Source organism: Artemia sp. Qi Xiang Cuo, chromosome 3 (assembly GCF_049724085.1).
Source record: "Artemia sp. Qi Xiang Cuo chromosome 3, ASM4972408v1, whole genome shotgun sequence".
Taxonomy (NCBI): Eukaryota; Metazoa; Arthropoda; class Branchiopoda; order Anostraca; family Artemiidae; genus Artemia; species Artemia sp. Qi Xiang Cuo.
Window position 1 is genome coordinate 83,997,347 of NC_142796.1, and position 27,822 is coordinate 84,025,168.

General features: G+C 35.3%; 1 protein-coding gene across 2 annotated transcripts in view; it reads right to left on the minus strand.

The window, feature by feature from the left end:
• Positions 1–3,296: 3,296 nt before the first annotated feature.
• Positions 3,297–27,822, minus strand: part of cta (Guanine nucleotide-binding protein subunit alpha cta) — a 57,330-nt gene continuing 32,804 nt past the window's right edge. Inside the window, exons 5-7 of one of the 2 annotated variants that reach the window (XM_089086673.1) lie at positions 11,173–11,460; positions 4,411–5,436; positions 3,297–4,252 (exon numbers count right to left, since the gene is read on the minus strand). In XM_089086673.1, the coding sequence (XP_088942799.1) occupies positions 11,269–11,460 (192 nt within the window). In that variant the 3' untranslated portion in view covers positions 3,297–4,252; positions 4,411–5,436; positions 11,173–11,268. Of the gene's footprint in view, positions 5,437–11,172; positions 11,461–27,822 lie in introns of both variants that reach the window. The other variant, XM_089086672.1, reaches the window with a different exon arrangement.

The window sequence follows — 27,822 nt, forward strand, 5'->3', positions numbered from 1 at the left end:
AATTAATTTAGCGGCATATACATCGCAAAGCGGCATATATATATATATATATATATATATATATATATATATATATATATATATATATATATATAGTGTGTGTGTGTGTATGTATATATATTGCTACTATTAACAATTCTTTGGAGCGCCATACTGCTTGAGGCCAACACAACTACGCACGCTCCTCCTCCCTCCTAGTCAATACAAATCCTCTCTTTGAACCCTCCCAGGAAGTTTCATTTACCCTTAAATCTGCCCTTGCGATATCCTCCCACCCCATTTGGGGAAGACATGCTTTTCGTTTGGCCCTAGACGATTGGGCGAAAACGGCAATCTTTGGTAATCTGCCATCCTTAATCCGCAGAACGTGCCCTAGTCATCTCAACCTTTCTCTCACTATAGCCCTAGAGAGCGAGATTGAATCATATTTATCGTACAGCTTATTGTTTGAGATACGGCCAGTCAGTCGAGTATCCAAAACAATCCGTGCGCAAATTCCCTGGAAAAATCTAGCAAATCCTCTTTCGTTCTTCAGACTACCCACGCTCGAGGACCTTACTTGTCCAGCTTCCAATATTCTAGTCTTGGTTTGAAGGCCTATCTTCCTTTTCTTACAAACTTTTTTGAACTGTGAAAAAATACCCTGGGCCTTACGTATTCTATTTTTAACATCGTTACCGCACCCCCCCTTCTTTACTAATAATACAACCTAGGTGGGTGAAGCTGTTCACTTGATTGATCTTCTCGTTACCCAACATCCGTTTTTCATCTTCACTGATTCCTAGTCTTTACGACTTAGTCTTTTTAACATCAATATTAAAACCTATTCTTGCACCCTGAATTCGCAAAACTTCTGAAATTTCATTCATCTTACAAACATTTGGATATAGGATGCTTAAATCATCACCGTAATGTAAGTCCAGGAGACTTTTATTCAGTTCATCCCATTGCCCTTGCTGTGTTCCTTAGGACAAAGTCTATCAAATGATCCATGTATATGGGGATAGATCGCAACCCTGCTTAACTCTTGATTAAATCAGAAACCAGCTAGTAACCTTATTTCCTACATTAATCGTAGCAATCTTATTCTCGTACATAACACCAATCTCTTTAATGTATTTATCCGGTATACCTTACAAGGTCAGGACCTTCATTAAAGGTCTTCTATCAGTTGAATCAAACAGTCGCTCATAATCTATAAAACTGAGGGTTAATGGCGTTTGATGGCTCAGATACTTGTTAATCATTAATCTAAGATTGAAAATTTGATCGACGCATATTCTACCCTTCCTAAAATCACACTGTTTTTCTCTTAAAACACTGATATACAAAAAATAAGCTTTAACAAAACACTTCTACAAAATTTAATTCGCCATACTGCCTTCCTTAAGGCTCATTCATATTGAGATTTAGGCGACAGTTCGTCGCCTCTGCATCTCTAAGTCTAAAAAGTATCATCATAGCAAGTAATTTGCTTCCAACATAAACCAGGCTAATGTCTCTATAATTGCCACACTGAGTCTTACACAAGAGGGATTTAATTAGTGTTCCTTTAATCGCTAGGTACTTCCCCTGTTTCAAAAATCTTATTCATAATCTTCAGTAACTTATTTCTAACATTGCAACCACCATATTTATGTAATTTTACATCCCATATTTCGTGTTTTGAAAATAAATTTACCAGTCTGTACTTATATTTGCATGTAATTACATTTAAATTTTGTATATCCATAGAAAATCTCTTTTCTGTTGCTCCTATATAGTTTAGGTTCCTGGACACCTTTCCTTTTTAAAATATGCACTTTGAGTCGAAAGAAGATCACTAATCCTGTACCGCGTTGTGATTGACAAAATTAAAGACTGGAAAACAAATAATCTCATTGATTTGACATATGTACATCAAATACATTTCTCATACAAATTAACGAAAATAAAGAAAAAGCAACACAAAACACTGATATACAAAAAATAAGCTTTAACAAAACACTTCTACAAAATTTAATTCGCCATACTGCCTTCCTTAAGGCTCATTCATATTGAGATTTAGGCGACAGCTCGTTCACAAAAAGATTTATTTAGATTCCGGAGCTGCAGTGAGCGCCATTTGAAGTTTTTTTGGAAGTCAAATATGTCCGGCCAATAATAGAGCTTTATTATCAAACCCTAGAAAACAAAGTTGGAACCGCAGGGTCTGGAATGGTGTGGAGATTACCCATTAGCACAATCAAATAATCAAACAAGCAGCAGTAACAATATTGAGAACATTTTTATCAGAACTACCCTGCTTTAGCCATTATTATGAACAGATCTGACGCTAGCCAAAACCTGACGTTAACTAGGCTTTAGTATTGACGTTAATTAAATCCCGGTGTTAGTCCCTTGACGTTAGCTAAATCTCACTGTGAATGAGCCAAGAGGAAGAAACCCGTAAATGCAAAATTCCCAACTGAGAAAACAGCTCTGTAGTCGCTTTCATGTTGAATTTTACATTTACGCGTCTCCTAATTAGCAGCAAAGCGTAGAAAGGGGATAGTATTTTATTGCAACATCAAATTTTTACTTTAAAAATATTACTAAAATGAATATTGTAAATCTTACAAACCAAAAAAGGTAATTGCGGAGAATGATTCGCATTCTGAACTGAGCAGTATAATAACAAAAGAATAGTACCGTTTGATACCCCATTCAACATCTTTTCCAAATGTAATGGTTGCTACCCTGACAATTGCGTCCCCACCTCCCCTCTCCTAAAAAGACCAAATGTAGCCCATGTCAGGGCCGTCTCGAGGGGGGGGGAAGGGCGCGCCGCCCCTCCAGTTTTTGACATTCGGTAAAATTTTTGCCGAAGGCGAAAATTTCGGCAGAAATTTTGCAAAATTGCCCAAAATTCTTGATTTCTTCAGAAAATTCGGCATAAATCAGGTAGCGATTCGGTAAAATTTACGAAGATCGCCCCTCCTATGAAATGAGTCTCGGGACGCCCCTGGCCCTTGTGTTACATGTGACCACATATTTTGCATTATGAGCTTGCTTTTGATGTGAAATAGTTAAAACAAGTCAATGTTTTGACATAGCCCTAAAGCTGTATCTAGCCCCATTAGGTGGGAGAGGGCGGGCAATTGTGGCGGTAGCGACAACTATATTTGGCAACGGTATTGAATGGGGATTCGAATGGTGTTACACTTTTGTTATTACAGTGGTTATTTCAGAATTTTAATTGTTTTGCCCCATTGCGCAGAAAAACTACCAAAATTGGTTAGAAATTACCGAAACCGGTTGGAAATTACTGAAGTTGGTTAAAATTAATTAAGATTAGACTTAACGAATCAAATTTGTCTAAAAATCAAAAGTAACAATTAAAGGTATGACTTAACAAAAATAAAAAATATAGGCCAATAAATACAACGAACAAATGAAAAGAAGACAAAGTTAGAAATTTATTTTTCACTTTAAATCATATGGTTCGATTTAAATAAAAAATCTTGCTAACAAGTGAGAATATTGAACTAAAGGCTGAGCTTAATTGAAGAAGACAAATTCGCACTGGAAAAGACAATACGAGAGAAGGTAGAAGAACGGAAAAAAAGAGGATTAAAATAAGCAAGATAATGTCACACTTATTTAGTGTAGAAGAAAATGAAAACACGGCTGTCAAGGTCGTTTTCAGTGGGGGGGGGAATAGAGGGTTTGACCCCATCCCTCCCCAAAATTTATAAAAAATGAATAAAAATGAATTTATGAATAGGCTAAACCAAAGGTTCATAGCCTTTGACTTCAAACCATACACCAACCGTACACGAGATTACAGAGCTGGTTCAGTTTCTGTTAATTAAAAATTGGTGTCCTAGTCCAATTAATTCATTATTCTAGGTAAAGGATAAAATATGACGGTTGCTATAACCTCATTGGTTATTTTTTGTCTAGCTCCTCCCTTAAAAGAATAAACGCATATTTTATTGACCCACTTATGTGAATAAATTAGTCTTATGTGCCGCTTGGAGCTCTATCAGTATTTTATGAGGAAAAAAATTACCAAGGTACGAAAAGTTCACTCTGATACAGTTGCTCTATGCTTTAGAGTATTTAGACTACCAAAGCGTCCTTCAATATGGTCTAATTTCGTTTTAAAATTTACATTCACTTAATACCTGAGTATAAGCTTATTTAGTGACCATAAGCGCCCAGAGGATGAGCCTCGTACCACCAGCAATGAACCTTTTAGCCCTGTAGCCCCGTACCACTAGCAATAAACCTTTTAGCCCTGTAGCCCCGTGTTAATTTTAAGAGGGTTAATACTTCCGAACAAGCGTTAGCTTATGGAAGGTCATTTGTTTTTTTTTGTGTTGTGTTGTTTTTTGGAATAAACCCTTATCTTATCTTATCTGTAGCCCCGTACCACTAGCAATAAACCTTTTAACTTTTAATGTGAATCACTAAAATATTATAACAAACAAAAATTCCATATTTGATATTTTAATGCATAATGATTTACTATAATTATGGACACTGCTATCAATTTATTTAAAATTATTTCTCACCATAAAGGACAAAATGAAATCCGATAGTTTAAATTGGTCATGTGGGAGCTTAGGGCGTATCGACGATCTTCGATCGGAGGAGGGGAAAGGGTTTAAAAAACTTAAAAAAACACATCAAAGACCTGTTCATATTCATTTTGGTTAAGTTTTCATGAGTCGGACAAAAATGTCAGAGGGGGGGGGATTCAAAACCCGGACCCCCCCTCCCCCCAATGTATGGCCATGTTTGAAGATGTAGTTATCTTCGAGAATCAATAGATTATCAAAGTTTAAGTCAAAGATAAAGTCAAAAGTTTTTTTGTCAAAGATAAAAATCGTTGTCAAAATAAACTAATTCGTTCTGATATTTCTTCCCATGGTTCAACATGGCAACACTGGCACAGATGTGATACTGAAATAAAGGTATTTAATTTTGAGATAACTAAAAGAAAAATATCTTAAGGTACGAATAAACATAAGATGGAAGGACGGGGGGAGGGGGGGGGTAAAGTGTTTAATTTTATTGGATCTTTTGGAACTTTTAATCGTCATTTGTCAGTAAATAAAGGATATTCAAGGTTATGGTAAAACATTCTGAATTCAATTTTCAACTACATTTTTGTGACATTTCAGCAAGTCCCTTTAAAAGTTTGAGATCCACTGATCCCTTGTTTTCAGTTAAAAAACCTGGTGTGTACATTGAATTTCAAAAGAAAGCGATTCATATAGTCACAGCCTATTTACAATTTGAGCACTATGCGATATAGAAAGGCAATAAGTAAAGGCACACATTTACACAATAAGATGAAATAAAATAATTTTGACAAACATTTTTTAAAAATTTTCTCAAAATTTTTAATTAACGATGTAACAAGTGAAGGAAAGCTGAAATATGACACAGGGTCGTCATCCAAAGCCTCTGAAAAAAAGAAAAACAGTAAGACTATTGTAAGCGATAAACTAATATACTATTATGAAAAAGAAAAAGGGAGAAATAGAAATAAAGAGAGAAGAGAGAGAAAGAGAGAGAGAGGCAGAGAGAAGAGGGAGACGAAGAGAGAAAGATAGAGAGAAAAAGGGATAAACCCAAAATTATAGTAAGAAAAAAGGTTGATAAAAGAAGCATTCAGGATAAAAAGAAGATTAAACAGCAAAAGAAAGTAATCAGCTACAAAAATACACTAATCAATCAAAATATACGTAACGTGAGAAACAGCAATAGTAAAAGATGATATAGACATTGAATTGCTTATTCATATCAAAACAAGCCGAAAACATGTAAAGCAAGGAACGATCTAGAGAATAAAGGCTTTAAGGGGAGAGATTTTGACCCCCATACCCTAAAAAAAAAAAAAAAAAAAAAAAAAAAAAAAAAAAAAAAAAAAAAAAAAAACGGTCCTTCAGATTTAAATATTTTTTCATGATATCTGATATATTTAATGTACGATAAATTCGATCAGTATTAGTTCCAACTCGAGCCCTCAGGAATTTGCATAATGAGAAATTCTCACTTGCCTTCAGGCATAAAAAAAAGAAGAAAAACATAGTATTCTCTCCAATTATATCCGAAACATACTGAAGTCTCTGACAGAGACATCAGAGAGAGCATTTTCAGACAGAGACTTCTCAGCTACCCATTGTTTAATATCCCGGCGATTGATTGGCTGGGAAAAAGGCCGTATCAAGGAGGGGGCGGTAGGGGGTTTGAGCCCCCTCAAAATGTTTGCCAGGCTCTTAAAAGCGCAATAAAAATGCATATAAATATTTTTTTTATATGGCCCCGGCTGGGAGTTACTGATCTTACCACTTATATGAAGTAAAGTACCTAGCTTTGGATAATAAATGATTCTAAACATATCTCATTCACAATCAGGGGGTATCACCCTCTGATTGTGAAAGACTAAAATTGTCTGCAATGAGCTGCTGCAGACGACAGTAGTATAGCCAAAACAAACTTTCGGGTAGCCATAGATGAATATCGTATACACTCGGATTTTTTCAGCCAGGCTCACCACTAATGCTGCAGTACATGTCACCCCTCCACTTTACCCAACCCTAACACCCAGCACAGGATGCTCAATCTCATAATTGAACCAATCTCTATTCTAATATATCTATCCCCGGGTATCGCACTATTCATTTGTTTATAATTTTGAATGGATTTTGACTCTGTAAGATTTAATTTGTTGTACTAAACTTACAAAATACGTTATTAATTGAAAAATCATCTATGATTTTTTTATTCAATTGATTTGTTTGTTGGTTCGCCGATTTATATTAATAAATATCATGATATCAGCGAGCCACATAAAGCTGAAACAAAATTCACAGGTAGCGCAATAGCGCTGTCTAAGTAAAGATAAAGGATAAGTCATACCACAGATTGTGAAACATTATATTGCGACATATTCCCGACATTTAAATAGCGACCGTATTTTAAATTTCAAAGAATTCGAAAAATACTGTTAGAATTATTAACTTATCCGTTGAGCATTGTTTGACAAAGAGTATCTGAACAATATCTTGGCATCATTGCGGCAGAAACCGTAAGTTAATAAAAAATTGCCAGGGATGCCAATTGGAAGGGAAAATTGACTCCAAGAGTTTGACAATTACCTCCCCCTTTGTTTCTTTGTTGAAAAAAAAAAACGAATTCTATAAAAATTACACGTAAGTTTCCTTTTGTAAATCAGGGTATGGGTTTATACATTTCCAGAGGGGGTTACACTGAATATGGTTTTTATGTCTATAATTCCCTTAAAAAGCAAAGCTCAATCTTCTCGTGTTGCATGATAAAAGTGATAGCAATAGAAAAAGAGAATGGGTTGGTATCGCTTATATGTGCACACAAAATTTTTTAAATTATGAGAAAAATATACATATTTTGTTTAAATTCATTTTATACTATTCTCACCAGACATTTCGTACATCATGATGATTCAGAGATAAATGTCCCACAAGTAGCACTGATGTTGTGCGAAATGCGACAAATTCTAGTCATAATTCTTAGCACATTTATGTCACTTCTATTTTTTGGAGCTTGTTAAAAGAAATATTTAGAAAAGCGAAAATAGTTAGAAGTCGGCACGACGATGCACATAGAGGCAGTTCAATATTTATGCATTAGTATGTGAATCCAAAACGCAAGGAATAGGACGTTATCAGCACTTATTCAGTTACAAATAAGAGAATCGGCGTTTTAATTAAATGCTGGAAATAAAAATTAAAACAAATAAATGATTCCTGGAGCGGATCCCCCTCTACTATATTCCAAGACCAAATTACAACCGATTTAACCTATCTAATTATAGTGCGAATATAATTATAAATGCGCTAAGTCTTATTTTCTTTTTTATTTATTTTTCATTCAGGAATTTATATTTACTGCATATCTCCCTTCTTATTCTTTAATGATCCCATTTCTGCATATTTAGAGGGTGTATTCATTTCCACTTTTGAAAGTTTTAACACAAGAATCTAATTTTGAACTGATAGATTTTAGGAAGTAAAAGCACCTTAAGTATCAAATTTGGAAAAATATTAATGTGGAACATATTGTTAAGGGTAATGGACTGCTATTTTTCTAGTTTTCCTTATGTTAAAAATAGCATGGAATTAATAAAAAAAATATCTGCTCAAAATAAAGAGCAAATTTGATACTTAAAACGAGCAACAGTTTTAAAGCTACTATATAAACTATAGTTTTTTTTCTTCCAGATTACAGAGGGGGGTGGGAGCAACTGCCTCCTAGCCCCTTTTACGATAAAGTTTGGCTTTTTGTTCCATTTATTTTAAGACTGATTCCTGAAACACAAGGGCCGTTAATTAGAATAATAATCTTTTTTAAAAGTTCTAAGAAAAACCTTTAGCGTAAAGAGTGAAGTATTGAGGTGGGGTAGCCCCCCTTATATACTTAATAATTTCTCTTCGTTTTAAGTTTTAATTTTGGTCCTTACTTGCAGTTAAATTTTTTTTATTATTATTATTTAATTTCTGATCGATTTTTAAATAATGTTGGGAAATCCAGCTCCCCCTCCATAGAAAATTCCCTTACCCACGATAAATTCATCCACTGAAAGATCCTCCCAGATATCCTGCCAGAAAATACCCCCCCCGGAAAATGTCTGTATACTTCCCAATAACCAATACTTTACGTAAAAAATAGGCACAGTTCATAGCTTGCAGCAATTCCCCCGGGGACTGTGAGGCGTCTCGTCATCCTCAAAGACCCAGTTATTAGATCTTTCGGTCATGCTGAACAAAATGACTATCTCAAAATTTTGATCAGAATACTTTGGGAGAAAAGGGGCGTCGGAGGGGGGCTAGCTGTCCCTCAATATTTTTGGTTCCTAAAAAGGGCATTAGGAGTTTTGATTTCCGATTAAATGAGCCTTCTCCTGATCTTCTGGGATCACTGGTTAGATACGATCACCCCTGAAAAAAAAAACAACAACAACAAGAAAACACGCACCCGTGATCGTTTTTCTGGCAAAAAAAAAATGCAGAATTCCACAATTTTGTACATAGGAGCTTGAAACATCTACAGAAGGATTCTCTGATATGCTGAATCTGATGGTGTCATTTTCATTAAGGTTACTTGTTTTTTGGGGATGTCCCCCTTACTCCCCCTCCCTCTTCTCACAATTGGACAAAATTTTTCAGGCCCGTAGCTTTTGATGGGTAAAATTAAAATAAGCATCAAAATTCGATTCTTTTAGTGTATCTATTGTTGTCAAGACTCTGCTTCTTAGAGTTTTGGTTACTATTGAGCCGCATCGCTCCTTTCTTGCAGTTCGTTACCACGAACTGTTTAATGTACGTCAGTCGGATATTTTTGAGCACTTTGGAGAAATCGAAACACACAAGCCGCTAATTGTTTGTTAACTTTGTTATTAATATTAAATTACCAAAGACATAAGAATGCAGAGATTTTTGCCTCCTTGCTGTATCCCTAACTTCTCTAAACTTTGTGTCAGCAAGCATATGAATGGAATCTTTTATGTTATAAAAAGAGTATTTTTCTGCAACAAGAGGGGCGCTATTATCCGAGCCACCCGTCTCACCACGACCTTTGTCGAGCTATGTCTGTAGGCGGTAGGATGGTGCCACCTACTTGCTTACTCATCTTCTCGTGCTTTGGACCAAATGTAGGACCAAACCCTCGCCGGACTACTTGCTTACTCATCTTCTCGTGCTTTGGACCAAATGTAGGACCAAACCCTCGCCAGACTACTTGCTTACTCATCTTCTCGTGTTTTGGACCAAATGTCGGACCAAACCCTCGCTGGACTTCTAAGCAAAAGTAAGAAGTGACAATTTTCACCTGACACAGTTTGACCCATTTCAAGGAAACATTGACCGAGTCACCCGAATCAATTATTATCTTCAATCTATATATATACCTGAAAACAGCGATATTCCAAAACTTCCCTTTTGGTTATCAAAACTTACAAGAGAGGCCCCATGTCATTACCAGTACTCCCCCGCCTTCGTCATGCAGCCGCACAATCATCTCCCCAGGGACATAAGCAAGATCTTATATAAAGGGGTGAGATGGCACAGCTCCGAGAAAAAAAAGCAACCGCAAATGGGCGAAATAAAGATTGTCTCAACAAGAATGTCGATTTAAATGAAAATAGTAAGGTGTTCAAATCAGGTGCTCTATTTGAGACACCCTTTATGTGAAACAGTAAACAGATTGAGGAATAATAAAAGTTCAGACGTTTTACAGGAGAGATGAGGGCTAAAACCACCTGCCTCCTTATCGCATAAGCACATACTTATGTCCAATAAGGATGCAAATATATAAGTTCCTTCTTGGCGAAAATGTCCTACACACGTCTTTACACAATTTTTTTTTTTATAGGAAAGCGGCAATATTTCAGTAGGCTATCTTATCTCAAAAAGCCGTCCTAGCTAAGCGGACATGCGCTGGGTTAAAAATTATTTTTCCAAGGGGCACGTGTTCGATCCCTGGCATGGCCAGTTATTTGTTTTGTGACGCGGGTCAGTGGTGTGACTCAGCAAGCTTAGCCAGAGTCGACCCAGCTCCAATTGGGTACCCGGAGAACTTTTGGGACGGTAAGCAGAAAGGGTGTGCGAAAGCACAGGATGGGTAGTCCCAGCTCCCCATTGCACTTCATGGCTGAAGGGCTACGAAACGGAGATCAGCACCGCCGGTTTGGACCTTAAGGGTCTAGTGCAGTCATACTTACTTTTTTACTACTTACTTATCTCAAAAAGCCTTTTGTTTTAATGAAACTTCTGACCCTTCTCCCTCCTCTAAAGCTTTTAATTTGGTCACTAATTAGTTCACAGTTTGTACCAGTTCAAGGCTTGGATAAATACTGCCAAAATATGGCCCAGTCAGGTTTCCTATAAGAGAAGGCACCCCTCGTTGGGTACTTGAAGAAAAACTCTGTAAAAAGTTGAACCTCCATGTGGAATGGTCTCTCGAGGAGTATTATCCCTGACAATCCATATGTTTATTCCTTTAGAAGGAAATCCAAATCTAGGGAGAAAGCATAGTAAGTGGTTGATCAGTGGCAAGTTTTTAAGCTGCCTGTCGCCAGGGATTTTATCATACAAAAATGTATCTTACAAGGGAGGTAGTGATTAACATTAAATGTTCTATTTTATGTAAACAAAAACAAACCTTTTCGAAAATCGGCTGAAATGGCGTCCAAAATATCATCAGAACAGCAATGACAACACTGAGCAAAGAAACTGGCAGAAAAGTAGCAAGGCAAGACTATTGAACGAATAACTCTCCTAAATTATATCGTAATATCGTTTCTCTAACATCGTTGAACACGTATCTGATATTGTTCGTATCAACAGCCGTAGTGAAGTGGTGAAATAAATCTGGCTTGTTTTTACGTCGCTTTTCGAAAAATTTCGAGCGAATGTATTCTTGAACATCTAAAAGGGTCTTGTCATCTCCCTGAAAAAAAAAGAAAGAAAAATGGTGAAAAATAAAAAAGAGAAAAAAAAAACCGCCGCTCAAAGTAGAAGTTCAAACTTTTCCGATTTCCCTGTGTCATTAGAATTGCCATGTAGCTTCAACGTATTATGAACTTCTCCAGTTATTGGATAAAGTGAATAGTAAATTTGATGTAATTGGCATTTGTGAAACTTTTTTAACTTCTGAGCATGTACTGTCGTTATATAATTTTCCCGAATTATTGTAACCAGCTTATTGTAAGGAGGATACAGGATTGGACGTGGAGGTGTGGCATTTTTGGTTAGGGACCATTTCGTAGCTAAAATACGGGAGGACCTATCATTTTGGATAGAAGGTAAGGTGGAATCTCTTCCTCTTGAGCTGGAAGTTGGTGAAAGGAAATATTGATTACTGAAGTTTATAAGCGCCGAGTAGAGTTTGGGAGGAGTTTGAAAAGTTTTTAGTAGTTTAATGGATGCAGTAGAGCTGAGTAATTTGGAGTGCATTTACATGGGGGATTTAATTTTGATCTTCTAAGTTTATATAATAATAATCGAGATTTTTCCAACCTTTTCACTAATTATGTTTTTTATCCATTAGTTGGGATTCCGACTCGTGCTACATGACAGTCAGCTACACTTATTGACAATATACTTGTGCAATCCCGGATATTACATCTCATGGAAACCAGTTTATGAAGATCTGAAAGTGCTTCTGCGGCATTTCGATAAGTTTATGGACATTGCAGCCGATATTTGAGGGAACTTGCCCAGTAAAGAGCATGAAGGTGAAGAAAATCAATCCCCGGAAACCTTGGGTAACTGTGGAGCTACTAGAATTAATTAGAAAGAGAAATGCATTGTATTTGAGTTACTTATATAGTAATCGTAATCAGGATCTAACTGAATTTAAACAAATCCGTAATCATGTAAATTGGCTAAGGTGATCATGTATCCGCGAATAGTATGGAGAGACATTTAAGGAAAATAAAGGCAATACGAAAGCGACTTGAAATACTATAAATGAAGTCGTAAATAAGAAGAAAGAAACCGAGATTCCTGCTAGTCTGATCTTCGATGGTAAATTTGTTGATGGAAAAGATGAGGTGGCTCACCTGTTTGGTGAATCAATAAGTGAGAATCCATACGATGAAAATAATGAAATTAATGAGATGTTAAGTGATAAAAGAGGTGTTGGATTGGAAATGTCTGCAGATGAAACTAACGTTGAAGAATTAAAACAGATAACAGGATCGGCGAAATCAAATTCTTTAGGGAATGATGAAATTAATCTGAAAACGTTCAAGCATGTCATGGTATATTTGTTGCCTTGTATTGTATACTTGATTAACCTTTCTTTAAAGAAAGGTGAATTTCCTGCTCGACTGAAAGAGGCTAAAGTTATATCGCTTCACAAAGGGAGTTTAAAGACAGATCTGCCTAATTGGAGGCCGATTTCAATATTGCCCCTGTTTGCTAAGCTGTATGAGAAATTGATACATCGGCGACTTTATAGCCATCTTATTATTTACGGTTTTCTTAGTGATACCGAGTTTGGATTCAGGAAAAAACACTGTTTAATACATGCAGTCTAGCACCTAATAGATTTCATTAATAGTGCTCTCGAAAAAATTGTATTGGTACTTTCAGTATTTATAGACTTTAGAAAGGCTTTTGACACGGTGGTTCATAAAATTTTATTGCGTAGGCTAAGCCGTTTAGGGATCCAAGGTTTTATTCTGAAATGGTTTGAGTCATATCTTGACCAGCGTATTAAACGAGTCGGTATTCAAAATTCTATTTCAGAAACTTTATTGTTAATTCTGGAGTGCCTCAGGGTTCAGTGCTTGGCCCACTTCTTTATCTAATCTACGTTGATACCATGCGTTTGTATATACAAGATGCATTGATAACGTCTTTTGCTGATGACACGGTGCTTACGATTACAGCTTCTTGTCTGAACCAGTTAATTGAGAAGACAAACAAGGCCCTCGCTGAATTGAACAGTTTTACTAGTTCTAGTCCTTTGGCAGTGAATATTTCAAAAATGAATTTAATGACATTTTGTTAAAATTTCGAGTTAAAATTTCGAGAGGTTTGGAGAGGATAAGAAAACTGAAAAATCGACAAGCGTCAAATCTTTCACTTTTACTGTATCATTCTATTGTTAGCCCTTATTTGTAGTATGGTTGCATGCTATCAACTAGTAATTTCATTTCAAGTTTTAGAAAGGTCCAAATTCTACAACATAAAATAGTTCGTATTTTAGGTAATTATATTAAGTTTGAGAAAAGCACGTTGAATTACTTTCCAAGTTTGAAAATTTTAAATATTTATCAGCTACGGGATTACGAGTTAGCAATTTTTACCTATCAATGTTTGAATAAGTGTTCACCGGAGGTGTTTTGGGAAATTTTTATCTTACCACTGTTATGAGACTACAAATGCATATGACCTTGCATCTGAGCTCCGGAGTACTCAACGTGCTGCGTTCTTGCCTCCATTCCCGAGAACTCCATTCGGAGGTCCCGTTCTTGCCTCCATTGGGAGTTTAGTAACTTTCACTATATATATATATATATATATATATATATATATATATATATATATATATATATATATATATATATATATATATATATATATATATATATATATATATATATATATATATATATATATATATATATATATATATATATATATATATATATATATATATATATATATATATATATATATATATATATATATATATATATATATATATATATATATATATATATATATATATATATATATATATATATATATATATATATATATATATATATATATATATATATAAATAAAAGCAATGATAATAGAGGTTAACAGTTACTTCACTAAAAATGCTCGTTAACTATCTTTAGTGAAAGTTACTAAAAAACTAAATTCAAAGTATCTTTTCTATTGTTCCAGCTACTACGAAACGTCAGCTGGAACGAAAAATATTACCTTTTTTGTGACTTTTCGCTGAACCTGGAATGCAGCCCGTATGTGTTAGGTTAGATCTAAGTATTAATTTCAGTTACTCAGGTGTTTTTTGTGTGTTCATGAGAGTTACTCTCAATTGTGCACACAAATACCCTGTGGTGTATCACCGGAGAAATAATTATATATACATATATGTATGTATATATATAATAAATATATATATATATATATATATATATATATATATATATATATATATATATATATATATATATATATATATATATATATATATATATATATATATATATATATATATATGTATATATATATATATATATATATATATATATATATATATATATATATATATATATATATATATATATATATATTATATATATACGTGTATGTGTGTGTAGATATTGGTTTTTTTTTCTTGTTTTTCGTTTCAGATTTTATTTATTTTAATTTTAGATTTTATAATTATTTTATATTTAATCTTTATTTTTTTTAGTTAGTTTCTTCTATATTTAGCGCTGAAGATCCCTAGTTTTATGTAAGCGAAATATTCGTCATATAGTTCGTCTTTTCATTTCCCTCTATTGACCGAAGGTCCGTCATTTTGTTCTTCATTTTGACATTTTCTCTCTTTGCTTTGTTACTATCATGATAACCCTTTTGATTGAAGTATTACATGGAATATTAGAGATGTCTGATGTTTAACTCAATACTAGATGGTATATTTTTTTTATGTTTTGATGTTTAACTCAATACTAGATGGTATATTTTTTTTTTATGTTTTGATGTTTAACTCAATACTAGATAGTGTATTTTTTTATGTTTAACTCAATACTAGATGGTATATTTTTTGTATCTATTACTCTTTTTTTTCTCATTTTGTTTTTTGGCAGTTTATAATTGACTTATTAAAGAGAATACTCCTTTTGTGAGTTTAATTGCTCAATAAATTCATTCACTCATCAATTTTCATATCTTTGAAAATTAAAACAGAGCATTTTCAAACACCATTTGCTAAACAACTTAAAATTTGATAGCGAGTGGTTTAGCTCATCCCTACCCCCTCTATATATATATATATATATATATATATATATATATATATATATATATATATATATATATATATATATATATATACATACTCTGAATTAAGTTTTAAAGTTGCTTCTTACCTGTTGAAAAAAATTGTAGATTATTAATGGAAAAAAAGTTCTTTGTTGGATGGTTTTGTGTCAAAACATGGAAAACGGATTACATCAATCAATACAACGCATTGATTTCAAGAAAGAGGGGGTGTAAATATAAGTTTGACGAAAAATATCACATATTTACTTTGTTTTTCTGGAAGCGAAAGATGATTTCCCTATACAAAAACCTCACTTTACAAGATACGAAACGCGTCACTCGTTTCATGAGGTGAATGACGAATAAACCATTAAAAAGTAAAACGAATATCATTGTCTTAAGGTTTATAAGCCCTGGAAAACACTTGGTTCAACTCAAGGCTACTATTTACTAATGGTGTCATTTGGAGGGGGGCATATGCTCCCCCTAGACGTTGAAAAAGCCTTTTTTTGTCCCTTCCTTGAAAAATGACTTTTTGGTATTTCCACTGAAACAAAATTGTCCAGCCTAAATCTTGAAAAAAATACATTTCGCCCCTCCCCCTATTTTTTCGAGAACTAACGGCATTTGAGGCTACAACCGTAACTCACACCAAAAGGAAAAAATGCGAATCTCACTGGACTTATCATGTTCAGTTCTATACATTCACCAAGCCAAAATTATGATATTAATCATATTTTTTCTTAGTTAATGATCTAAACTAGCTTAAAAAATAGGAAAGCGTTACCTTCGTCTATTTTTAGCACACCTTCCGGTACTTGTTAATTAAACGAAACACAGTCGAGCTGCTGAATGTAAGATTTGAGAAAACCGGTTTCATAGCCACAAAGACAAATGACGGGTGACGGAATGCATTGGACTTGTATAATTTGGGCTATATATTTGCAAATTAGGGGGGGGGGTAAGGTTTGGTTAGGGGTTACGTCCAAATACTTTACCCCCCCCCCCCCTAATGGACAAATATATAGTTCAAATTATATTATTATATAAAATAAAGGTGATATCAAGGTTACGCCTCATTAGGGTAAAATTCTAGTTTAGCTACTTTTTGTTATCTTTGACAGGGGTTAGGTTATGAAAATGAAACGGCCAGTAATGAATCCAGGGCCAAAAACATACTCTGGAAAGGTATTGCCAGGCTTCTATGTTAACCCTCTTCTGATTTCTAAGTCTTAAAGAATGGGATTACTTGACAGGTAATTACCCCACACAGGTACAAACACAGTACTCGACAGGTACTGGTACACTACAGTAACTACTTCTTACTGCAGGTACTTGACAGGTACAAAGGGGGCACTTACCCCGGGTGCAGAAATTTTTGGGGCGCAAAATTTCAAATAAATAATTCAACGGTTATGATACACATTTTTTAGAAAGGATCTTTCGTTTATTTTCCTTGCTATTAAAAGACATTTATAGAGTTAACTTCCTTGGAGAGCAATTTTTCGTTTAAAATGAATACGCTACGAATTTTTTTTACAGGGACCAGGGCTTGTTTCTAAATAATGAAATTGTAAAATAAGTAATCAAACGATTTATGGTAGCGTACTGTAAGTAAGCAGCGACTTTTGCTAATAGTAACCAAAACGCTAAGAAAAATTATGGCAACGTTGAAATTTGAATCAGTTAAAAGAATCAGCTTTTTTAAATTTACTCCAAATCTATAAGATCCATTAAGTTTAAAAATGCTCGAAAAAAAAAATCGAGAGCACAAATTTTTCTCAATTCATAAAAATTGGGAAACACCTCACAGAGGGAGGGTAATTTGATAAGACTTACACCATCAAATTCAGCATATCAAACAACCCTAGCACAGAGGTTTCACAACGAAATTTGTTTCTAAGAGTACTTGAGCTAGAATTGAACTATTCATGGTAAAGAACTTTAAGGAGTTACTTGTGCTAATAATAACCATGGCTCTAAAATGAAATTTGGGTAAAAATATCTGAATAAAAAAACCGACTCGGAATTCCAGTACCAAGGTTTTACTGCGAAATAAAGATTACCTGGACTAGAGCTTGTCTGTGAATAGGGAAAGTGGAAATTGCGTAGTCCTTACTATTAATTACAAAATCAGTATTATATAAGAAAAAATTATCTTTAGTATATTTACGAGGTTGTTTCGTGGCACCGTGCGAGATTCGAACCTGAACACCTTATATTTTAAAGGTTTGGCTTCCTCCACTACTCCGGTACCAGGTAAAAGAATACTTCATTTTGCGGTAGCATGATGTAAACTAGTTGTAAATATAGAAAAAACAGATGTGTTCTTGCTCTTGTATTTAATTAATTAAAAAAAGACTTTCCCAAAAAGAAGTTTTTCAAAGAAAAGTAACGGCTATATTAAAGTTAAGATTGGAAAAAATAAAGGTAAAATTCTAGTTTAGCTACTTTTTGTTATCTTGGAAAGGGCTTAGGTTAGAAAATTGTACCTTCAACATATGGGTCTACAGGTTAAAGTATGTACCGGGAAGGTGTTTTGATGTACCTACTTCCACTCCTTCTCCCTCTAGAGGACAGTGACCTTTGTTCACCTTTAAAAATCTTTGTGTTATGAAAGTGAAACCTTGCAAAACAGATCTTCTGCTTCAATGAAGCACAAGAAAACTGTTTACAAGACCATTTACTAACTGATATACACGAAAACCTATTGAAATTTTGACAAAAAAATTACTTTAATTTTAAGTTATCACTTTCTGTTTCTCAGGTTTTAGTTCTGAAAATGCAATTCCTATTATTTGAGTAGAATTTTAAGCCATATCAATGGGATTTTTTTTTCTAAATTTAGGATATATATTTACAGATCTTTGAAACCTCATAAATTGGAATTGAGCAAAGTTGTGAAGCTAAAAACAGTTTTCTTGTGCTGAATTTAAGCAGAAGATCTGATTTGCAAGGTTTCAGTTTTATAACACAAAGATTTTTGAAGGTAAACAAAGGTCACTGCCCTCTAGAGGGAGAAGGCGTCGAGGTAGATACTTCAAAATACCTTACCAGTATATAATTTAGTCTGTAGAAACACCCCTGAAAGTTTCATTTTCCTAAACCTTTCCAAGATAGCAAAAAGTAGCTAAACTAGAATTTTACCTTGTATTAAATCTAACTTCACTTCTTGGGTATGTTTCGTTAATTAACAAGTACCCATCTTCAAATCTATAAAAAAAATGCAATGCAGACTTCAAAAAAGTAATTAGACGGATATATACAGCTGAATCAAAGCTATCGAAAAATAGCAAAACTGTCATATTATGTTCAATCATCAGAGCCCTAGGACCGCAAACAAAGAATATACCCGAAACTTGCATTGGGACCGCAGCCCTAAAATAATGATAACTTTATCTACATTTTTAATCAATAATGAATGCAAAGAATCTCAATAATAGCAACCTGCGAAGCATTTTCTAAGGGGGAGAGGGTTAGTTTGAAAATTCCCTTCAATTTACAGAAATATTCCACAATTTCCCACTTTTTATATGTTACCGTGAATGTCGACAATCATCGGTGAATGTCTGAAGTACTTTTTTTTTCTCCTTGGATTCAGTCAGCGTTGCCAGTCAACTTTTTCAATTTAGTGCAAGGTTTGATGACGACAGGTCAGGTTTGGATAGCTTAGGTTAGGTATTTCACAGCTTTCTGATATTTTTAACCTAATTTAACCTAACTTAATCTAGCTTAAACTAACATAATCAAACCTAATCTAACTTTAACTTTTACCATCATAGCTTGCATATAAGACTGAAAAAGCTGACTCGCAAAGCTAATTTAATCTTAAGCTAAGCAGAGAAAAAGGAATTTCAAACATTCACCGGTGAGTGTCGACATCTACCAGATTTCGGACATTCACGGCAACATAATATACGTTTGGTTTTACAAGAGGAGGGATTGAGTCCCTGCCCCGTGTCTCCCATGTATTGCTTTTTCTTAGAACCTAGTTTAATTAAAAAAAAACTAAGGTAAATTTAAACGACATACAAGATTCACTTTCTCTTTGTTTGCATTACTAATACTGTTTCGGAAACAGTAAGTGAACCGTACGCCACTCCTTTCTCACAAAAAAATCCTCTCACTTTGACTCACTTCCAAAAAATCTTGACACCCTTTTTTCAAGCGACTTTCAACAAATAGTACAAGCAGGTCAAATAGTGCACTGGAGGTTTACACGATGACTGGGCAGCAAGATGACTGGGCAGCAAGTCAACTAGTGCCCTCGAGGTTTAAACGATGACTGGGCAGCAAGATGACTGGGCAGCAAGTCAACTAGTGCACTCGAGGTTTACACAATGACTGGGCAACTAGTGATGAGTGGGCAGCAAGATGACTGGGCAGCAAGTCAACTAGTGCACTCGATGTTTACACGATGACTGGGCAACTAGTGACGACTGGGCAGCAAGATGACTGGGCAGCAAGTCAACTAGTGCACTCGAGGTTTACACGATGACTGGGCAGCAAGATGACTGGGCAGCAAGTCAACTAGTGCACTCGAGGTTTACACGATGACTGGGCAACTAGTGATGACTGGGCAGCAAGTCAACTAGTGCACTCAATGTTTACACGATGACTGGGCAACTAGTGATGACTGGGCAGCAAGATGACTGGGCAGCAAGTCAACTAGTGCACTCGAGGTTTACAAGATGACTGGGCAGCAAGATGACTGGGCAGCAAGTCAACTAGTGCACTCGAGGTTTACACGATGACTGGGCAGCAAGTCAACTAGTGCACTCAATGTTTACACGATGACTGGGCAACTAGTGATGACTGGGCAGCAAGATGACTGGGCAGCAAGTCAACTAGTGCACTCGAGGTTTACACGATGACTGGGCAACTAGTGATGACTGGGCAGCAAGTCAACTAGTGCACTCGAGGTTTACACGATGACTTGGGCAACTAGTGATGACTGGGCAGCAAGTCAACTAGTGCACTCGATGTTTACACGATGACTGGACAACTAGTGATGACTGGGCAGCAAGTCAACTAGTGCACTCGATGTTTACACGATGACTGGGCAACTAGTGACGACTGGGCATCAAGATGACTGGGCAGCAAGTCAACTAGTGCACTCGAGGTTTACACGATGACTGGGCAGCAAGATGACTGGGCAGCAAGTCAACTAGTGCACTCGAGGTTTACACAATGACTGGGCAACTAGTGATGAGTGGGCAGCAAGATGACTGGGCAGCAAGTCAACTAGTGCACTCAAGGTTTACACGATTACTTGGCAACTAGTGATAACTGGGCAGCAAGTCAACTAGTGCACTCGAGGTTTACACGATGACTGGGCAACTAGTGATGACTGGGCAGCAAGATGACTGGGCAGCAAGTCAACTAGTGCACTCGAGGTTTACACGATGACTGGGCAGCAAGATGACTGGGCAGCAAGTCAACTAGTGCACTCGAGGTTTACACGATGACTGGGCAACTAGTGATGACTGGGCAGCAAGATGACTGGGCAGCAAGTCAACTAGTGCACTCGAGGTTTACTCGATGACTGGGCAGCAAGATGACTGGGCAGCAAGTCAACTAGTGCACTCGAGGTTTACACGATGACTGGGCAACTAGTGATGACTGGGCAGCAAGATGACTGGGCAGCAAGTCAACTAGTGCACTCTAGGTTTACACGATGACTGGGCAACTAGTGATGACTGGGCAGCAAGTCAACTAGTGCACTCGATGTTTACACGATGACTGGGCAACTAGTGACGAATGGGCAGCAAGATGACTGGGCAGCAAGTCAACTAGTGCACTCGAGGTTTACACGATGACTGGGCAACTAGTGATGACTGGGCGGCAAGATGACTGGGCAGCAAGTCAACTAGTGCACTCAAGGTTTACACGATGACTGGGCAACTAGTGATGACTGGGCAGCAAGTCAACTAGTGCACTCGAGGTTTACACGATGACTGGGTTTTATATACAAATGTTGCCACAACATAATCCACTTAAATATTACCAAAGCAACAAGCTCAACTATCCCGTCGTTTTGCGTAATTAAATAAAAAAACAATTTTTTTTCAACTGCAATTAAGCAGCAACATTAAAACATAAAACGAACATAAATTATTACGTATATGAGGGGTGTTGCTCCCTCCTCGACACCTTGCTCTTCACGCTAAAGTTTTTATTAATCTTAAAAAAGCTTCTTATTGTTCTAAATAAACGGTCCTTGTGTTTCAGGAGTCGTTCTTTAGGAATTGGGACAAAATTCAAACTTCACTGTAAAGAGTGAGGTGCTGAATAGGGGGTAGCTCCCCTTATATGCATAATAATTTCTGTTCCTTTTAAGATTTAATGTTGCTCTTTACGTTTAATTGAAAAAAAATTATTATTTAATTTTAGATCGTTTTTCAAATAATACCAGAAATCTGCCTCCACCTCCATGAAAAAATGTCCCTTTCACGGAAATATCCTCTAGATAATTCAATCCCGGTGAAAATTTACCCTTAACATCTCCACGCGTAAAACTGAGTCGGGCAAGAGAAAGCAAGACATACAAAGAATTTCGTATTGGGATTCTGGCAAATTCCCCCAGTGTAAAATTTCCCCTGGAAACTTCCCGCCCCATGGAAAATTCTCCCCGTCAAAATCCCCAACAGAAAATTCGTCCTCCCCACACACAAAAAAATTTGCATACTTCCCAATAACAAATACATACGTAAACAATGGGCAAATTTTATAACTTAAAGACCTTTCCCGGGGAGCTGTGGGGGGTCATGCTATCTCTAAAGGCATAGTTGTTAGGCCTTTCAACTTTGCTGACAAAATGGCTATCTCAAAATTTTGATCGCACGATTTTGGGAAAAAGGGGCGTAGAAGTCAAATCTTCTTGGTCACTTAAAAAGGGCACTAGAACTATTAATTTTGGTTCGAATGACCCTCTCCAGACATTCTAGGACCACTGGGTCTATAGAATCAGTCCTTGGAAAAAAACGAACAAAACAAATAAACACGCATTCGTGATCTTTCTTCAGGCAAAAATACGAAATTCCACATTTCTGTAGATAGGAGCTTGAAGCCTCTACAGTAGGGTACTCCAATACGCTGAATCTGATGGTGTGCTTTTCATTAAGATTCTTTGACTTTTAGGAGGCATTCCCCCCCCCTTTTGCAAAAATCAGGCAAATTTGTCAGGCTCGTAGCCTTTAATGGGTAACACTAAACTTAATGAAACGTATACATATGGAATCAGCATTATAAGTCGATTGTTTTTATATATCTCTTGGTATCAAAATTCTGTCTTTTAGAGTTTCGGTTACTACTGAGCAGCGTCACTCCTTATTTACAGTTTCGTTACCACGAACTGTTTGATAAATTTGTAAATTAATTTCATCCTAAAAACAAGGGTCATAGGAGGGGGGGGGGTATTTTGCACCTGGAAAAACAAGGGGCGTCTACATGAAGGGAGCGAGGCATTTAAAAAAAGACGAAACTAAATCTATCTCTCTATACTTTGAAAAATGTTCTTTTCTTGTATCTTCAAGAAGAAAATCCTTGCTCTTCCCACCCCAGTCCCCACTATATTTTCGGTAATTGGCACTCACTATCTGAAATATGGTAAAGTGGTACCCATTAAAAAAAAAAACTCCCAAAATCACAGTTTATATAATTATCCAGTATGATCTTTCCCTATCTCACCCATTATAAAAACCCGGACCAGGGTGAGAGTGCTCCAGAGAACGTTTTTGCAGATATAAACATAAGCGGCATTAGATCTTTTCACGGGTAGACAAGTCAGATTTCTCTTGGACGCGAAACAAGTGGAAACCCGCTATTACGAATAATGCAATTTGTAACCATTTCTCATTGATTGACGGAAACAGATTAACCCGCTAATGCAGAAATAAGTGGGAGGAGCTTTTTGTTCGCAACGAGAATGAAGACCAGAAATGATCTGCGATAAACTTACTGGATAATTCTATAAACTGTGCCCAAAATTAACAACCAACAAACTGATCTCGACAATTTCAAACTACAGCTTAAAGACAAGAGAAAAACTTTAATCAGACATTTTCAGAAATTTTCAATGTTAGGTTCAAAAGATATTTCCTCTAAAAATGTGACTGGCGATCGATGAAATTCGTAATTTAACTCATTATCACCACTCATTATCACCACGACCATATTTTCACGACATGCTTAAAGTTAGATTGTGTGATAAGGCACACACTTTAATGGTACTTCCGTCCATGCGAATTTTCGACGGACATGAAACCAAATATTGATTCTGGCCTTGGCCATTTATTGACATATGGTGGAGAATGTGCGGTTTCCTTCAATTAGCAGGCAGTTGCCAAAAAAAATATGCAAAAAAAAAAAACAAATAGATGATAAAATTTACGTCTTATCTCTTTTTTTTTTAATTAATAACAAAACTTTGTTATTAGAGAAATTCGTGGAAGTCTTCAAGAATCAATTTTAGTTGGAGTTACTACTAGAATTTTTTGACTGTCCAATTACTTATTTACAATGACAGTTAACAATTTTCTGCTAGCTTGGAACTAAAGAGTTAGTTAACAATTCTCAAAAATGTTTAAATTGAAAGGAATTAAATATATATATATATATATATATATATATATATATATATATATATATATATATATATATATATATATATATATATATATATATATATTATATATATATATATATACATATACACACATATATATATACATATATATATATATATATATATATATATATATATATATATATATACATATATATATATATATATATATATATATATATATATATATATATATATATATATATATATATATATATATATATATATATATATATATATATATATATATATATATATATATATATATATATATATATATATATATATATATATATATATATATATATATATATATATATATATATATATATATATATATATATATATTGGCAAAAGATCCCAGCACAGGCTATGCCTATGAGAAAATAATTAATGGTAATCAATAAAAGACAAGGGGTTCCAATTCGTCAATATGTAGGGGGGATTTTTTTTCATGAAATTGCTAATAGGGGTAATTTTTCAAGATCTAAGGGGGGAGGAGATCTTAGAAGAGTAGATTCAACCCCTCCCCCTAATTAACACCCCTGCAAAAGTCTACGCACAGAAGAAATTTTAGTAGTCAAAAAATCTTTATCGCATACACACTATTGTGTTTATAGCATACACACTGTTCACCCTGCTTCCCTGTGTTGTTAGTTTCTGAATATTGCGATAAATATAAAGTATGGTAAAACTAAGTTGACTAATGGCATGATCTTTTGTTTCGTTTACCTTAAGAAGGAATCCACCTAAATATCGAGGGGTCGCCAACTTTTAGAAATCCACCAGGCGGCGCGCGCAACGCGTGGTGGAAGTGCGGCGAGCACTGCAAGGACTGTGCAATAAATGGTGGAATTATTATGAAAAAGCGGCAGTGCGAGATGTACACCATGTGGCGGGAAATGGGTGAACCCTCGCTAAATATACCATACAACAATTTTTTTTTTAATTCTTGCTCATAATTCTTGATTTATCTGCACTGTATATTTTCAAGTCTCTTTTCAGTTTAAAATGAATAATTCAAAACATCCTTAGTTCTAGTCTCCCAGAGAATTCTTTTTGTTTGGTTAAATAAAAAAAAGAATAAAAAATATTTTTATTGATATATAATATACATATTATATTATGTTCAGTAAGATATATATATATATACATATATATATATATATATATATATATATATATATATATATATATATATATATATATATATATATATATATATATATATATTCGGTATATTCTACTTAATGTTTTCAGACGTTTTTTTGATTTTTATTCAACTTTTAATACTGAAAATCTTGGCCAAAAACATTTTTGAGGAAAGAAAATTGAAAATACATGGTTTTCACTTGACAATGGAATCACTTGGCCTAAACATCACTTGGTCGCTTAAGGTAAATAAAAATAAGCTTCTTTTATCTAAAATGACCGTATTTACAAAACTGTCAAGCTTGGTTTCAGCAAGAGACGGTGAATTCTAACAGGCGAAAACGGCTAAGCGACGTCACTATAGGAATTCACTGTCAAACCTCAAGCAAAAACGACCAAGCGTAAGAATCGCTTGACAAAACTAACTGTCTACTGACAAAATTCAGATGAAGGCTTAACTTAAAGCACAATATTTTGAGATGAGACTGTCACCACGCTATAGGTATCTGAGGTAAGTCCATCTTTGAGGTAAGTCTACACTGTCACCTTCTTAAAAAAAGATCCTCCAGAGGCATTGCTGGCGCATAGGGCGTAGAATCGACGTTTCAGTTACTGGGTCTTTTTAACAGGGACAAGTAGCAAGCTTGTCACCCAACCTCACTATGGCAGGGTTCGAACTGGGGGCCCCATATTGCCAAGCAGAGTATCAATTCACTTTCCTACAACGAGGTTCATCTTCCTTAATCAACAGATAAAACGATAAAAGCTTTATGTGGGCGAATATTCAGTTCGTTTCTATTTTGGATCAAAGTAAAAAAAATGAATTTTCCGGCCGGAAAAATTCACGGTCGGAGAAAAAGTTCTCCGACCGTGCTATGAAATGAATAAAAGCTTTCTGTGTACGTAAAAAACCTAAATAAAAGCTTTCTGGTAAAAACCTAGCATTGTTTTTAAGATAGGTATTCCAAGATATATGTTTCTTTTGAGAAATTTCCTAAAAAGACTTCAAAGAATTTCACTTCCAATCAGAGACACGAGCTGGAATTCAATTAATGATACTGCTTGGTCGTTTTCGCTTGACGAAGGAATCACCTGATAAAAAAAATACGCTTGCTTGCTTTGGGTAAATCAAGGTAATCTTCTGCCCTCTAAACTTGGACCCGGCTCAATGGTAACCGAAACTCTAAAAAACTCTAAAAAACGGAATTTTGATACAAATAGATACATCAAAAGAATCAAATTTTAATGCTGATTTCCCCTAAAAGTTATAGAACCTTAATGAAAATCACACCATCATATTCAGCGTATAAGAGAACTCTGCTGTAGATGTTTCAAGCACCTATCTACAAAAATGTGGAATTTTGTATTTTTTGCCAGAAGAAAGATCACTGATGCGTGTTTAATTTTTTTTTCCTGGGGTGATCGTATCCACCCAGTGGTCCTAAAATATCGCGGGAGGGCTCATTGGAACGGAAGTTAAAAGTTCTAGTGCCCTTTTTAAGTGACCGAAAAAATGGAGGGCAACTAGGCCCCCTCCCACGCCCTTTTTTTTCCAAAGTCACCCGATCAAAATTTTGAGATAGCCATTTTGTTCAGCATGGTTGGAAATATGGTAACTATGTCTTTTAGGATGACTTAATCCCCCGAAGTCCCCGGGGGGGAGGGCTGAAAGTTATGAACTTTACCCAATGTTAACATCAAGTGGTGGTTATTGGGAAGTATACAGACGTTTCCAGGGCGATTTTTTCTGGTAGGTGGGGGGAGGTGGGTCGGGGGTTGTATGGGAGGATCTTTCCATGAAGGAAGTTTTCATGGGGGAAGGGACATTGCTATGAAGGGGTCGCCGGATTTCCCATCATTATTAAAGAAAAAGATCAGAAATTAAATAAAAAAAACAGTTTTTCAACTGAAAGTAAGGAGCAGCATCAAAACTTAAAACGAACAGAAAATATTACGTATATGATTGGGTCCCCCCCCCTAGTCAATACCTCGCTCTTTAAGCCAAATATTTTTTAGTACTTTCATAAGAGCTATTTATTCTCATTAACGGCCTTTGTGATTAAGGGGTAATTTTTAAAGAATTGGAACAAAACTCGAACTTTAGCTTAAAGAGCAAGGTATCTACTAAGGGGTGAACCCCCTAAGATACGTATTAAAAATTCATGAATATAGAATTTCGTTACGTAAGTTAATTCATAAGTTATGTATATTTATTACTAATAAAAACGTTCGTAAATAAAATTAAACAAGTTTCGAGAAAGCCATTTAACCGAATAAAAGTAAAACTAATATGCAAATATTGTTTTAATTATTCGTGTACGGTGAGCCAATATCAAAACCTGCATTAATTCAAAAACGTTCAAAAATAAAAATAAAAACAAGTTTTTTTTAACTGAAAGTAAGGAACGACGTTAAAACTTAAAACGAACAGAAATTATTCCGTATATGAAAGGGGCTGTCCCCTCCTCAGCGCCGCGCTCTTTGCGCTAAAGCCTGACTTTCTCACAACTCTATTTTTTT